The sequence below is a fragment of the Seriola dumerili genome, unplaced genomic scaffold (assembly GCF_002260705.1).
Source record: "Seriola dumerili isolate Sdu_G_001 unplaced genomic scaffold, Sdu_1.0 BDQW01000105.1, whole genome shotgun sequence".
Classification (NCBI taxonomy): Eukaryota; Metazoa; Chordata; class Actinopteri; order Carangiformes; family Carangidae; genus Seriola; species Seriola dumerili.
In genome coordinates, this window is record NW_019174360.1 from 3,805,589 (window position 1) to 3,820,053 (window position 14,465).

Here is a 14,465-nt window from a genome sequence, read left to right on the forward strand (position 1 = left end):
TCTATACTTTCAATTCACTTACTTAGCCTCCAGTTTCGTCCGCATAAAAACATAAACAATCTACTGTAAGTGCCGCTGTTTCCGCGGCGCTTCAGGTGTAGAAATTACGAGGAGTCAGTGAAGGCAGCTGCATTTGTCCCACAACAGCGCCATCCTTCCACAGCCTGGTTTGGTGGGAGACCCCTCACGAAAAAAAGTGTTTGGCAAGGAAAGAGTTAAGGAGTTTATAGGGTCCAGATCGATGCCTCCTCTCCCACACGTCGCCATGAACAAATGAATTCGCGGGGAATTAAATATCAATTTCACAAAGGAGAAAGAGTCCTCTGCTTTGAACCCGACCCTACCAAGGCTAAAGTGTTGTATGACGCTAAGGTAACGTTTAATACAAGCTTCTTTTGCCTTTTGGTGTTTAGACTTTATATAAACGAATAATTTATACTGGAAAAACAGGGTTGTTTCTGTAAGGTGTGTTATATATGAATCGACTGGAAAGGCCACTTAGGCCTCAGAGAAACAACATTGGCAGATAACGTAACGCTAACGGTTGTGGTTTCTTGCATGTTTTCCGGGTACGTTTGATTGCACGTTTGTTCTTGAAACGCATGATTCAAGTAGTAAGTTAACGACAAGTCTAATGTTTTGTAGCCGTTAAATTTATTTCTAAGGATGCTACTGGATGAAGCAGTCCAGCCAACACTATTACCAATGTATGCATTAATGTTCTCTAAGCAAACGTTAGTGAGATTATATAATTCAGTAAAGTAACGTAAGTAATTACCCAAAGCAGTTTAATGTCAACACATGATAAACAAACGCACCAACACATCTTCCCCGCTAACTCAGCCAACACTGACCATTGTAATGCCCCCGTTATCATTGTATAGCTATCTTACCACTTCATGCTACCTAAGAAGGTAACGTGGCGTTGTTTGAGGCAGATACATAAAGGTCCAGCCGAGTTGATTATTATTTTAAGTGCGCAATGTCGTTTTAGCTGGCTAGTTAGCAACTGGCTAACGCTAATAGAGGGCAATTCACGGTATATATCAATGCATTCTAGCTTGGCTTGTGCTAACTATGGCTAGCTAACAGTTGGCATTAACTGCTGTTTAACTCAATGTTTATGAGTTGGGTTGTAGTAAGAAGCTTCAGGTATTTTACTTAAGTAGCAATACAACAAAATAAACACAAATTTACCTCTACTAATTTAAGTGTTATTTAAGCATAAGTCCTGCATTCGACATTTTTTGCAGCTAATGTAGCTTCTTAAAGTTTCAAAAGCAAAATGAGAATGCCGTTTTATTATTAATAAACCTGTAAGCATCATTTTAGCTTTGTAGCTGCACAATTTGATGCAAGGAATAAGATAGGGTCATAGTGTTGTGCTATTTAAATTTCATATATCATTCAGATAATGGTTGAATTGCCATTTTGTTTCCTCTACAAATATATTCTAATAATATAAAATCTTGATTTGCAAAGGCAGGATAAAATATTTCAGGGTAAAAAGTACGTTTAAAAGTGTGTTTTTTGAATTTTGAAAGTATTAGAGCCTGACCCATATTGGATATATCTATGTATATATACAGGTATGTATATATATATGTGTATGTGTGTATATATATATATATATGACGGTAAACTTCACTGGGAATTAGATAAAATAACTTGAATGTACAAAGGATCAAATATACATAAAATGCTACCTATATAACTTTATTTGGCCAAAGCAATTTCCACTGCATTGTTGCTTCTTAATAAAAGTGTTCATATCAGCACATATCGGAGAATATATGCACCAATACCAATATATCTGTGATAGGCCAATATCGGCTGATAAAGTTGGCGGACCCATAAATTGGATAAGTCGAGCTCTAATTGTGAGTAATAGCATTGTCCTTCAAAGCTCATGCGCCTTAAGTAAGATTATACTTACTGTTGTGTGTTCACATTACAGGTCCTTGATGTCTTAATAGGTACAGATGAACATGGAAGAAGAATCCCAAAGTACCTGATTCACTTCAATGGTTGGAACAGAAGGTGACATTGAATTGGCTTTCTTTTATTAACAGTAGATGAGCAGTCTTCTACTGTAATCTGCTTACTTAAATGTGTCCAACTCATTATAGTGTTTATCATCATCTAATGTTCAACGACCTGTGTAATAATGTTACTTTAAACCACTACTGTTAAATCATGCAGGCTTTTCTTTTTGTTTAATGCCTGTGTTTGTGCAGCTGGGATCGTTGGGCTGCAGAAGATCATGTCCTAAGGGACATTGAGGAAAACCGTAAATTGCAACGTAAACTGGCTCGCAAAGCTCTAGGTCGCATGTAAGTTCATATTATGTTCAAAAATTCAGTCTTGAAAGTCAAAATATCATCGAAATATACAACATGATGATACCTCAACCCCAAGATGATGAACAGGCTATAGAAATGTTTTTTTGATCATTTCAGATAGGCTACATGCTATTGGTTCACATACACATACATAAGTGCAGTGCGAGTCCAATCCACAAGATCTGAATTTGACCTTTTCTTTTGTTTCTCATATCTATAGACGAGTGTCATACAGATAGTTTGTGTTTTGTTTTCTGTCATGTGGTAGGAAGAGAAAGGGATGGGCGAAGAGGCGTCGTCGTCAGTCTGGCACTAAATCTTCTCTGAAGACTCTCCCTAAGGAGGACGACAGTGATGACGCATGTGAGAAACCTCTCTCTGTCTTTGTCTTTTGCTCCCAGTCTCCCTCAGCAATCAAATTAATCTGCCTGCATTTTTCTGTCTCCAGGTTTGATTTCGTCTTCAGAGAGCAGTGACGGGGACGATTCCGACCCTGAATCTTCAAATAGCGGGGACAGCACCTTCTCTGAGGATATCAACAAAATGGTAAAGTAGATCTGTTTGATCTGTATCTCTGAATATATGGACCAAAAATTACACTTTGGTTGATCCCATTATCAAGACCCAACTGACAGTGAGGGCCATCAGAAGTAAACCCCCCCACCCCCACCACGTCTTTACCGTCATCAGCTTGCTAGAACAATATTTTGTGCAAGTTGGCTGATAGACACTTGGTATGACTCTTATGAGCATGATTGTTCATAGAGGAATTCATCCTTTTAGTTTGTGAACACCATGTGCCTGACATTTTTTTTATATTGGTTGTTTCAGAGGGTTGAACCAGACCTTAACATTAAGAGGGAATGTGAGGAGAAGATTGTCCATGTTGACATCAGCATCCCCGATGTTCTGAAGAAGAAACTGGAGGATGACTGTTTCTACATCAACAAGAGGAAAAAGGTACATGCAGTAGATATTAAGCAATGCTACACATTTTTAAATTTTAAATTTGTCTACAGTACATGAGTGATTTGCATTTCATGTTGATTCTTTTGTCCATATAGTTCATATTTGTCTTCAAGACTAAATTATAAATCGATAAAACATTTTAAATACTTACAGTAACTTTGATTAGCTCAAAATTGGTGCTTCTGGTAGATAATGAAGCTTGCTTTCATGGATTTGCCTTTATGCTTGACCATCCTTTTCTCTCCTAGCTGGTGATGGTTCCCTGTCAGACGAATGTTGTGCACATCCTCGAGTCCTACGTGAAACACTTTGCCATCAACAAAGCATTCATGGCCAATGAGAGGTACCGGCGGCAGCAGCAGAGCACGACACAGAGCAGCAGCCCACAGCCAGTCCCTCCAGAGAAGAGGTGAGTCTATATAAAATATTGCCATGGAAGTAGATGTACTTAGTCCAGTGTAGATCGTCATTAAAAGATAATATACATGTTGGTCCAGGCAATATTTGAATATCATTTGTCATCTTCTCTCCCAATATTTGTATTGTGGTAATCAATATATTAATATTATGGAACACAGTTCCATGTTATATGATCATGAACATTAACTAATTATGCTTAATTTTCCTTTTATATTAAGTGAGGAGCTGTGTAAGGAAATGGTTGATGGCCTGAGGATCACGTTTGACTTCACCTTACCCATGATCCTCCTCTACCCCTGTGAACAAGCTCAATTCAAGAAGGTCAGCTCCTCCAGGCTCTTTCTGGCCATGAATGAAAGCTCCCCCTGCTCCAGCAAGTAAGTGTGCCATGATAGATCATGTCTTATGTGTTTTAACAGATGCCACTGCTTGCTTGTGATATACTACATTTGGTCATTGTGCTCTTTCATTAAGCTAGAAAGGTTTTTCTTTGTCTCTGAAGCACCCAACGAGAGCGCAGCCCGAGCCCATTGGGACACAACCCCCCCACTCCTCAGTCCACAGACAGTCAGCCAGCACTGAGTGACATCTCAGCCACCACACCCACCGCCCCAGCCCCAACCCCAAAGCGCAGACGCCACCCTGACATGGACTGTATCTCATACCAGTCCCAGTCACTCAGACGCTCCACCAGGAACACGTCTGGAGGTGACCGGCCAGCTGAAGGAAGCAGTGGAGGTAGTCTGCTTTTACAGGAATTGGTGCTATTTTGAGACTGTAAAAATATAAATACTCATTTATGACCTCTTCACTTGTGAGCTATAAATGTTATGTATGTAATGATCCAGGTGGAGGCAGTGCCACAGCGTCCCCACAGCTCAAACGGCGTTTGGTCGATACCTCATCCCAGCCCAAGTTCTTCCTCAACCTCGACAGAAGTAAGCTGACACTCCATTAAAAAATGAGATGGCTGTTCTGTTCAGAAAAGTGAACAACTATGTAAACATGACATTACAGAAACCTTATCTAAATAAAGACAGTATTTCAGTCAAGCTTTTAAAAGGGTTGTTCACTGTCATGTCTGTCTGAAGACTGTAAACTGAATGACCAAATACTGTTTACATGCAGTTTACATTATTCGCATTCAACACCTTTTTAACGACTCACATTTGTTGCACACACATTTAAAAGCTTAGGTGTAATTAACTTAAACAACGGCTCTGTTCCATTGCTTTTAGTTAATAACATGCGTTTGACAAGTCAAGATGCATACAGTGAGGCAAGTCTATTGTCCTAATCAGATAAATATTAAATAATGCATTTCATGAAAACATGTAGTATCATCATTTTGAGTGAAGTGACAGCTTGTTCTGTTCGTAATAACCAGTTTGGCCCAGTAGATGGTGCTATCCTGCTTCTTTCCTCCCACAGTAGTCCCCTCTCAAGTGCTTTAGAAGTGTACTCTCCCAAGAATAAATTTGATCTCCCAAAACTTTTTTATGCCTGCATCAATTTTTTGCTGTCATTGGTTTATCTTCTTAAACCATTTCCCAGCAATGATGAGCTACATAACAAGATAGTTTTTCTAAAGTGTTTTTTTTTCCTCTGTTCTTCCTCTTTATCTAGAAACTCCAGTGCACAGTGGCTCATCTTCGCCATTGCCCTTGACGCCAAGCAAAGAGCGAAGCGGGCCATTCTATGGCCTGGAGAGCCGGAGAAACAATGAGCTTAATGAGGTGATGCAACAGTGTGTGAAGAGTGTACTATTACCTGGAAGGGAAACACTGTCTTGCTCAAGGACACTAGGACAGTTATATAAGTGGGCTGCATCATTGCAGGGAGAGAAATTACACATATCTGAATTGAAATTGTCTGACCCGGTAACATAACCTGTGTATGAAACAGTTTGGACCACATGGGTCCACCATATTGCCATGTCATGTACACATTTACCAGTCATCAGAAACATATTTAACATTGATCATAACCACCAACTGCTGTCAATTCTGAACTGCATATGGCATTTAGAAATGGGGACTATTTACTGTAGGGACCCTGTGATTTTTATATTAGCCAATACATCCAGTGTGCTGTGAAACCTGAACATATGCTTTTTCCTTTGGTCTTTTGACCAGGTCCTAAGCTGGAAGCTGACTCCTGATAACTACCCTCTGAATGACCAGCCTCCTCCACCTTCCTACCTGTATGGATCACAGCACCTTTTGCGGCTTTTTGGTTCGTATCTCTGGTCATTTAACTGTCACTGGTTCACATGTTATACATGATTCCATTGGTTTGGTTGTGGTAGAAGGGGAGACTTGGCAGTTATTTTGTGATATATTATTTTTTTTTAGCAGCTTCCTTACATTCCTCCTCTCACTGTCTGTTCTTCCAGTGAAGCTTCCTGAGATCCTGGGAAAGATGCAGATCCCTGAGAGGAATCTCCGAGCCCTGGTCAAACATTTGGAACTCTTTCTCAGGTAACTGATCAGTACCTTAATGCATTAGAGGTCAGTCTCAGAGGTAAGTGCTTTACAAACCAAGAGAGGGACAGAAACACTGTAATTAAAATGGGTTAAAGAGACGTGTATGAGTAGTGTGTCTGTAGTATGGGTTTCAAGAGATGTGGGAGAACCAATCTTGAAATCACTCAGGCCTAAAAAATTTGTTTCTTCACAAAAACATTTAGACTTAATATGGAATTCTCACCCCATTCTTGGAAAAGGGATTGTGCTGTCAGGTGGACAGAAACTGTGTGACAACATGTATAATTTTCTTGGGGTATAAATCATTAAAAAGATATAGTGCTGCAAAGAATTAAAGGGACATTAAATATGAGGCACTTTGAGTTAAAATGCACCTTGCTAATAACCAGCATGGTTCATTAACCGAGGTTTGACCTGCCTAAGCATTAAAGCTCAATTGCAACTGCCAGGGTTGAGTCGCGAGAAGTACTCATTTCACAAGGAGCATGGGGCAGAAGCTATCAGTACACCCTTGACAAATACATTTTATGCCCTATGCACAGTATCCTAATGTACTGAAGTGTGTGGTCATCTGCTTCACAGTAGCAGAGTAAAAGCACTAGATTAAAAGATGGAGGACAGTAGTTGAATTCATTAAAAGACAAAAATAGTGATTGTCTGGAAATTATCAATACACAAACCACAATGCTAAAACAAAAAGGCAAGGAAGAGTAAGTAAATGAGAACATGAGAGTGGAGGGGAGGAGGGGGATGGAGTGAGAAAGAGCATGTGTTAGAGGGAGGGAGATGAGTGGGCGTTACACAAGCACGGGAGTCTAATCTTTAAATCCTCCCTAGCGATCTTCAGTTCAGCCGGTCCCAAACCTGGGGGGATTTAGGTCCTCTCATTCTCTAATCAAACAATCGCAGTACTGCTTTCTGCCACCAAGCAGTGCTATGGAGCAACGCTTGAACGCACCATGTAGTGGGCACAGGAACAAACCTGAGTCTGAGAGCCATAACTGCCTGTACTCGACCAAAAATGTATATAAATAAATAAACTGGAGCTCTGTACTTGGTGCCACAAAAATCTTGAGGTGGTCTTCTGAAAATAGATAGACCTGGCATTCATGTCAGTTTGTGGGAGGAGAGTGCTGTGCTGTATGAAAGGATTACAGCATTCAACTTAGTATGTGAGACATCAACTTCTCCAGATTTTTCTCACAGCGGGGTAGAAGGGCTCTTAAACGAAATTTTCAACAAGTGACTTTAACACTAAAATAAAATACAGAGAACTCTTTCTTTTCAGCAGCATTAGCAGTTCATCTTGGCACAGCATCTCATGCATTGTCATCAGTAGTAGGGGGAACATGAGCAGAAAGTCCTTTGATTTACTTCAGTGGCACTGGACTGCAAATCACTGGTGTATCTCTTTTCATAGAGCATTATTCTGCAGAACTGGATGCAAAGAGTGAAGTGCTTAAAAGTAAATTACTTTTGCAGTTTCAATCTCCTCTGTAGCTCTGTGACTATAAGTCGTTAAGACAGGATTGATAGCATTCAGTGCAGGAAACACTCCCATTTTTCCCAGTGACTAATTAATATGTTCACTGTGTTGGAGACTGCAGGACACTGGACACAAACTAAAACGCTGTCGTCTTTTGGGAAAGCCTTCATGCTTTTTACTCTGAATGCAGTCCTGTGGCAAATTGTGCCGAGCGGGCAAAAACGGATTGATGTGGCGGAGACTGAAGTGCAATGCATTCTGGGATTTGGCCACAGTTGATCTCTCACTCTCCCTTTCTCTGCAAGAATGATTATGATTAAGTGTGGGTGTGTGTGCACATGTGTACGCACACGTTATGCTGATTTACAATGTGTATGCCTAAAGCGGCTTGCCTTGTGTTATTACTGTTCTAACAGCAATAAAGATTAGCACAAGCCTGAATTTCTGGCACCAAAGAGCCAGAAAAAATTATTTTCTGATTAATAAATATATATTGAAACCTATTTAGTGCCTTGTAATGAATCTCTTTGAGCATTTTTTGTTTGTAGTTAAGAATTGACTTACATCAACCTATTTTCTTTAAACCAGCTCGTGCTTATCTTGAGTTTGCTCACTGTGTGGTGTTCGCATATTTCCTTTATTGTCCCATCAGGTTGTCTTGTTTGATATTCGTTGTTAAAGCGTTCTTAAGTTCTCTGATGAGGATAATTTGTTTGCATTGAGATTAGGAAGGCCGGTGGAGCTAAGATGAGATGGCAAGATTTAGAGGATTTGGCCGAGTAGCGGATACTAAGAAGATTCCGGATTAGTTTTCCCCGCTACTGATTAGATGGGAGGAGGGGGGTGATTTTTCACTCTTTCCCTCTCTGACTTTTGGTCTGTCATTCTCATGTTCTCAGTCTTTCTGCTATAGTGATTGGTTCTCTGATGGTAGTATATGGATGAGGGGGCTTTGTCTCTGACATGTATACTCACAGGCAGAGGGCAAGGGGTCTAGGATTTATGTGGAATGAGCCAGGGATATCTAGGAAAACTAGAAGTGAACTGGGACGTGACTTTTGAGATGCTTTCCTGTCATTGCTTTTTGCTTCATGTAAGCCTATCGTGTCCATGCTGTTTGTCATCTGACAAACAGCTTATGTTGAATGTTTAATGTGAACAAATAGCTGCTGAACATTCTTGGTGTCAAACTATCTCACTAGATCTCCTTCTCTTGTACTGCCTTTTTCCCACCCTCTCTCTCAGGTTTCTGGCAGAGTTCCATGAGGATTTTTTTCCTGAGTCTGCATATGTGTCAGCATCAGAGGCCCACTACAGCATGAAACAACCAAGGCCTGTTTACTGAAGGATACACTGGCCATTGTGTTTCCTTCCCTTGTTGCCTTTACCCTGACCTAACCTTTCAGCTTGCCAAGACTGACCTGTCGGGGCTCATGTTCAGAGGGATAATAGCAGCTTTCTCTGGAGTTAAGCCGTATTGTGCTTTCCTGGGCATCCCTTTCTTCTCCTCTGGCCTAACATTAGTTTTCCTCCTGTTGCCTTGTGGAATAAGTTGCTTCTACCATGCCACTAACCCTCACCTGCGCTCTATTTGTGGTACTGTAGTGCATGTGAAGCCACCCTGCGACACTTTGCTTCAGTGTACTGCTCCACGGCATGTCGAGTGCTGTGTGTTACCCCATATCAGATCTTATTCTCAGGAGGCAGCTAATACTGAGCCTCCTTTCTAAGGCTTTCCTCATCTGCTTTTTTGTTACCAGGCATACACATTTTAGGACCAGGCTGAGGCTGTAAAGTTCTCTAGCCTCTGGTCAAACCACACGGATGGAAGCAGACACGATCACTGCTATTTGGCAAAGCTCTTTTTCCTCCTGCTAACACTTTGCCGCTCTTCATAGCCACAATTTTGGAATATTGTAGTGTGTTCATAAAAGGGACACATAGTGAAAAGCCCTGTGTTCTTGTTCTGTCTTCCTGATAAACTAAGTTTGGATACTCTTTGGCGCATTGTATGCTGTTTTGCCTGTTTGGAAGCTTGGAAGCTTGGCCCCTCTTAATGTAGGGACTTCCTTGTAGTGCTTCCCTTGCAGTGTCGCCAGTGATCCTCCTCTCGAGATGATTCCTCTAAAGCTACAGTAGGATGTGCTTCTCCTGTCGTGGAGAGGCTTTGCTGCTTTTGCTGAGCAATTCAAATTTGTGGACTCTTAAAAACTTTAAATCGGGAATGTTGTTTTTCCTCCTCTAGTATTACACTTTTTTGTTGTGTAATGAGAAATTTTCTTATTTCTTGCTTTGTCTTGCTTTGGATGTTGTCCTGTGCATGTCTGATAAATGTCTTAACTTTTTATTTGACTTCGTTCTGCCTGTTCCTCCCACTGTTGCCCCCCTTCTAACAGGAAGGATAAGTTGCAGCAGTGAAAGATGAAAAAGACAATAAGTGCCGTGTACAACATATCACAGTAATGTGTATGTTAATAAAGAGTTATCTTGTTCTAAAGCTAATCTTAATATACACTTAAAGACTAGAGGCTGTTAGTATTTGCAATTAAAGATTGTTTTGGACCAGCTCAGGAGTGAGTATCACAAAGATTAGACAATCGCTGAAATGTGTCAAAAACAAAATTACATTTATGTGATATAGACCATAACGACTAATGCAGTTTGTTGAAAAATGTATAAGAAATAATCAAACAAATTCTAGAAGATGATTTGTAAATGCAACAACAGTAGTAATTCTGGTTACTCATCATGACCTTGTAAAAATGTAAATACAAAACACCTGTTGGATCAGTATGCTATTTATTTTTTTTTCACACATCACTGGATCACTTTGTTAATGTGTTGTTTGTCAAACTGGTTATAAAATACTTGACAAGATCCAATAATACACAGTTAGCTTGTGTCAGCTATTTCTTGGACAAATATATCTGTAAATACAGTGTCACTTATAGGTTTAATACAGTGTTTCTATGTTTCCAGTGTTGTGTACAGAGGTATGGTTTGCATAGCCTGTTAGACTTTTCTATTGTTTTTCATTTCATCTTTTTTCTGTAAGGTAAGTTTCATTTTATCCTAATCGTCTCCATTGTCTAGAGACGATAATTAAATAAAGATTTTTTCTAAAACTTGTGAGCTTATTTACAAATGTACAAACAACAGTCTCGTGTATGAATATACTGTACTGCCCCCATCACTTTTCTACATGTCAGTTTTTTAAATGTGTTGTACAGTCTTTATTGATACTAGCTCATTTCTGCGTATTTTGTTGCCTTTTACTTCTCACTAAAGAGTTATTAGCTGGGAGCATGCAAATGGATTTGCTGCGAGTGCTCTGTTAAAAGTTAAATGTTGAGGGAGGAGGTTTTTATTGGCCACCTTCACCATTCATGTCACTGAATTACAGCTGATTAAAACTTCAACCCTGAATATGTTGTTGCCACAGCTTGCCATTTTGAATCTACTGTCCTTGGCAGCGTGGCTCCTCTCTTTTTGTTTCAACTACTTAAAAGCAATCCACATCAAATCTAGTGGTTCCCATTTATATGAAAACCTGACACTACTGACACCATTTAATCAAAGGTAATAAAAACTGCCAGAATAAAAGCCAAAGTGACAGGACAGATTTGTCAGTGATGTGTTAAGATGCTTCCACTGTTGCCTTGGTCAGCATTAGTGGACAAGTTGAAATTTTGATGTAGTCAATGTACCCTTGTCAGCTAAAGATGGATGGGAGTCTTCTGTTATTTGTTCTACGCAGAGGCGGACATGTTTTTGGCTGAGATGAGAGTTTGATGGGTTGTTCCAAATCAGGTACTTTTGGAACATAATTCACCACTGCTGAGGGACTGAGAGAGCGACTGGGCAAAGTTATATACCGTTTTTTTCACGTGGTCACAGCCGAACCTACAATATGCGTACTTCATTGGTAACCACTTAGTGGAGTTAAAGAGTTTAAGGTCAGACGAACTATAATTCCAAAGACTGGAAGTTATTTCATGAAATCATAACCACAACTGACGTGCACAAGTATGATGTGTGCTAGAGTAACTTGCAGCAGCAGTTGTCTTACAGAAATGTTTGACATTTAGGGAAATATATCTTTTGCCTTCTTGCATAAAGTTACTTAACCCAGACATGCTGGAGGCCTGACTCCCCTAAAGTCAGTAAATATACATTATTACAATTCCAATTTATCAGATCAGCTTCTATTGCAATACAAGCAAACATTTGAATATGTGCAAAGTCTCTTCTTCTATACCTCCATACTTTATCTTTACTGTCTGCACAACTATACTTTTAGTCTATTTCAAGTGTACCTATGTGAGGCTGGCTATTGTGGCTTCCCCATATCAGGGTTCTAATGGGTTTTAGTGGTGAACCTTAATTGTATTTGGACTGGGTCAGACTTCATGTAATGAACCGCTTATCAGTGCAACCCAAGACAGCACTTTCTTGCCTGCTGCTATCATGTAACCACAGAAGCCACTGGTTCAAGCCTCTCCATGCATCTCAAATCGATTTCCCTTCCCATGCCGTCTCTTTCCACTTACCACATGATTCAATCTTTGAGGGGGGAAATGGGATGTAATGAGATGTGAGCTATCGCCTCGTAAGTGCTGCTGCCCACACCTTTCACCTGATTCCTCCGTTTCCTTTGTTTGTGTTCACCCCTTCCATCTACAGCAGGTGCAGTCCTATCTTTCCATCCCACTCTCCAGGCTTCATGTCTCGCTTCTTTTCAAGTCCCTGAGTGGTTTTCTTTTCCTGCCCTAACATCCATATCATCATCTCTTTTCTCTAATGCGCCCTCTGATTGGTCTTTTGTCTTTTATTCTTCTCCTCACTCTTCAGTACTTTGCTGAGACAGAAGAGAAAAAGAGTGAGAAGCTTTTGGCCAGTAGGAGTGTGGAGGCACATCTCTTTCCATTCCTTTATCTAATTTGGGAGTGTTTTCCGCTTCCCTTCCTCTTTTCATCCATCCCTAGCCTTTGCCTTTTCAAGACATCCTTTGACACATTCATCCCCATCAAAGTCGTCAAAGTCTCTGTCATTTTTTCTCTTTGTCGCTCATCGTCATCCTCTTGTTTCTTCCATCATCCCATTCTCTCATTTTCATTCTCGCACCATGGACCTAGGTGATGGATTGCAAGAGGAGAAGGTGGACACCAGCCTTTCTGTCTCATCTGATTCTTCTTGGACATCATTTGACGTTAGCACTGACCTCACATCAGTCAGCTCTGACCAAATCTTGAGTCCAGCGACAGGTCACAGTGGCTGTAAACTGTTTGAGGACCAGCACCCAAAGTCTTCTTCAGTCAAGGTCTCCTCTGAAGTGCGAACCCTGAAGGTTGCATGGAAAGAGACATCTTTTCTTGGAAATGATGAGTAAGTATATCATTGTATAACTAGAGCATTCATCAGGGACCAGGTGAAAATAAGTGACAGAAACACTGTCATGTGCAATCTACTGGTGAGGAATAGGAATTTGATGGAATGACTATAAAACAGTTGTTATCAAGGTTTTGTGTAATTTCAAAATAAAATTGTTGTGAACCAACTAATTAGCATTGAAAACAAAATACAGCTGAGGTTGATAGGAATGTCATTGGTTTTGGAGGTATTTGGTTATAAACCAAAGTATTGGACAAGTTGAAAGTTATATGGTGCTGAAAGGTCGGGATCACTTAAGTCGTTAGGTTACATCACCTGGCAACCGAGTGTCTGTATGAAACTTGCAGTCAGTTCATCTAGTAAATACAAGGCTAATTTTGACATGTTGGTCCAAGATGAAAGGTCAAGGGATCACCAAAGTAATTGGTATCCGTTCTTTTGAGACCCTGAACATATGCATCAAAGTTCATGCGAATCCATCTCATAGCTGTGGAAATATTTTACTGAAATTAAAAAATGTCATCCTCATTCTGGTGTTCAAAGAACAATAATTCCTAGATATTTTCCTAAATACTTTCTGGACTTATGTAAAAAACACTTCATCATGGCTGCCCATGTCAGAGTGTCTTTGATAAAGCAACACACGGCTCCTGTACTGAAATGCATGCATGATTGTGTGTATTAGATTAAATTTAATCAAGGCGAATGAACAAGCCTTCCCTAATCATGCAGTCAGTTTTAAATATGCCACCTTGGTTCTGACCTGTAATCATTATAGCCCTTTCATCATTACTGTGTCATGCATTATACTGATGCTGTAGACTGCAATGTAATATGATGAGTCCTTTGATACAAACACAAGGTCTGATCAGTATGTTTTCAGTCTGCAAATATCAATATGTGGTTCTACATGACTCATGAGCTAGTGATGGCATTCCATTGGCATTTTGATAAATCCATCTGATCATTTGAGCCATCAAATGAAAAGTTTTGTCGCTGACAGCAGGGATTGGTCTTTCCCCTTCTGGTTGAGAATTTAGCAGCAAGAAAAATACCACTAACCTCTTAGAAAGGGTGGGAAAGAAGGGGATAAAAGATCTCTACCAGTAGCACATGAAAGCAAGAACACTCACTGAGACTTTGCTTTCAGCCCACAGTGGCGATGATTATCAGTATCATCTGGTTTTAATCATGAGCGTTTCTGTAATGGGAGTCTGATTCCCAATAGTAGGACTGTGAGAATGGATAAAGCAAACCCTGCATTAGTATAGAGAGAGAGAGAGAGAGGACTATTTTAAATCAACCTCCCCTCATTGAATTCTTCAGAGATTCTCAGGCAAGCAGGAAAACCAAGGGTGTTGTTCGTAAATC

The 14,465-nt window shown here is 40.2% G+C and overlaps 1 protein-coding gene across 2 annotated transcripts; it reads left to right on the forward strand.

Moving 5' to 3' along the window:
* The first annotated feature begins 150 nt into the window (after positions 1–150).
* Positions 151–11,087, forward strand: msl3 (MSL complex subunit 3). Of its 2 annotated transcripts, XM_022746623.1 has the most exons (14): positions 151–372; positions 1,958–2,040; positions 2,238–2,333; positions 2,611–2,705; positions 2,791–2,888; positions 3,174–3,302; positions 3,560–3,720; positions 3,950–4,108; positions 4,234–4,469; positions 4,580–4,669; positions 5,358–5,467; positions 5,867–5,966; positions 6,127–6,211; positions 8,949–11,087. In XM_022746623.1, the coding sequence occupies exons 1-14, from the start codon at positions 274–276 to the stop codon at positions 9,046–9,048; spliced, it is 1,641 nt and encodes a 546-aa protein (XP_022602344.1). In that variant the 5' UTR covers positions 151–273; the 3' UTR covers positions 9,049–11,087. The 2 variants fall into 2 exon arrangements, with proteins under 2 accessions (XP_022602344.1, XP_022602345.1); XM_022746624.1 differs by lacking the exon at positions 4,580–4,669.
* Positions 11,088–14,465: the final 3,378 nt, after the last annotated feature.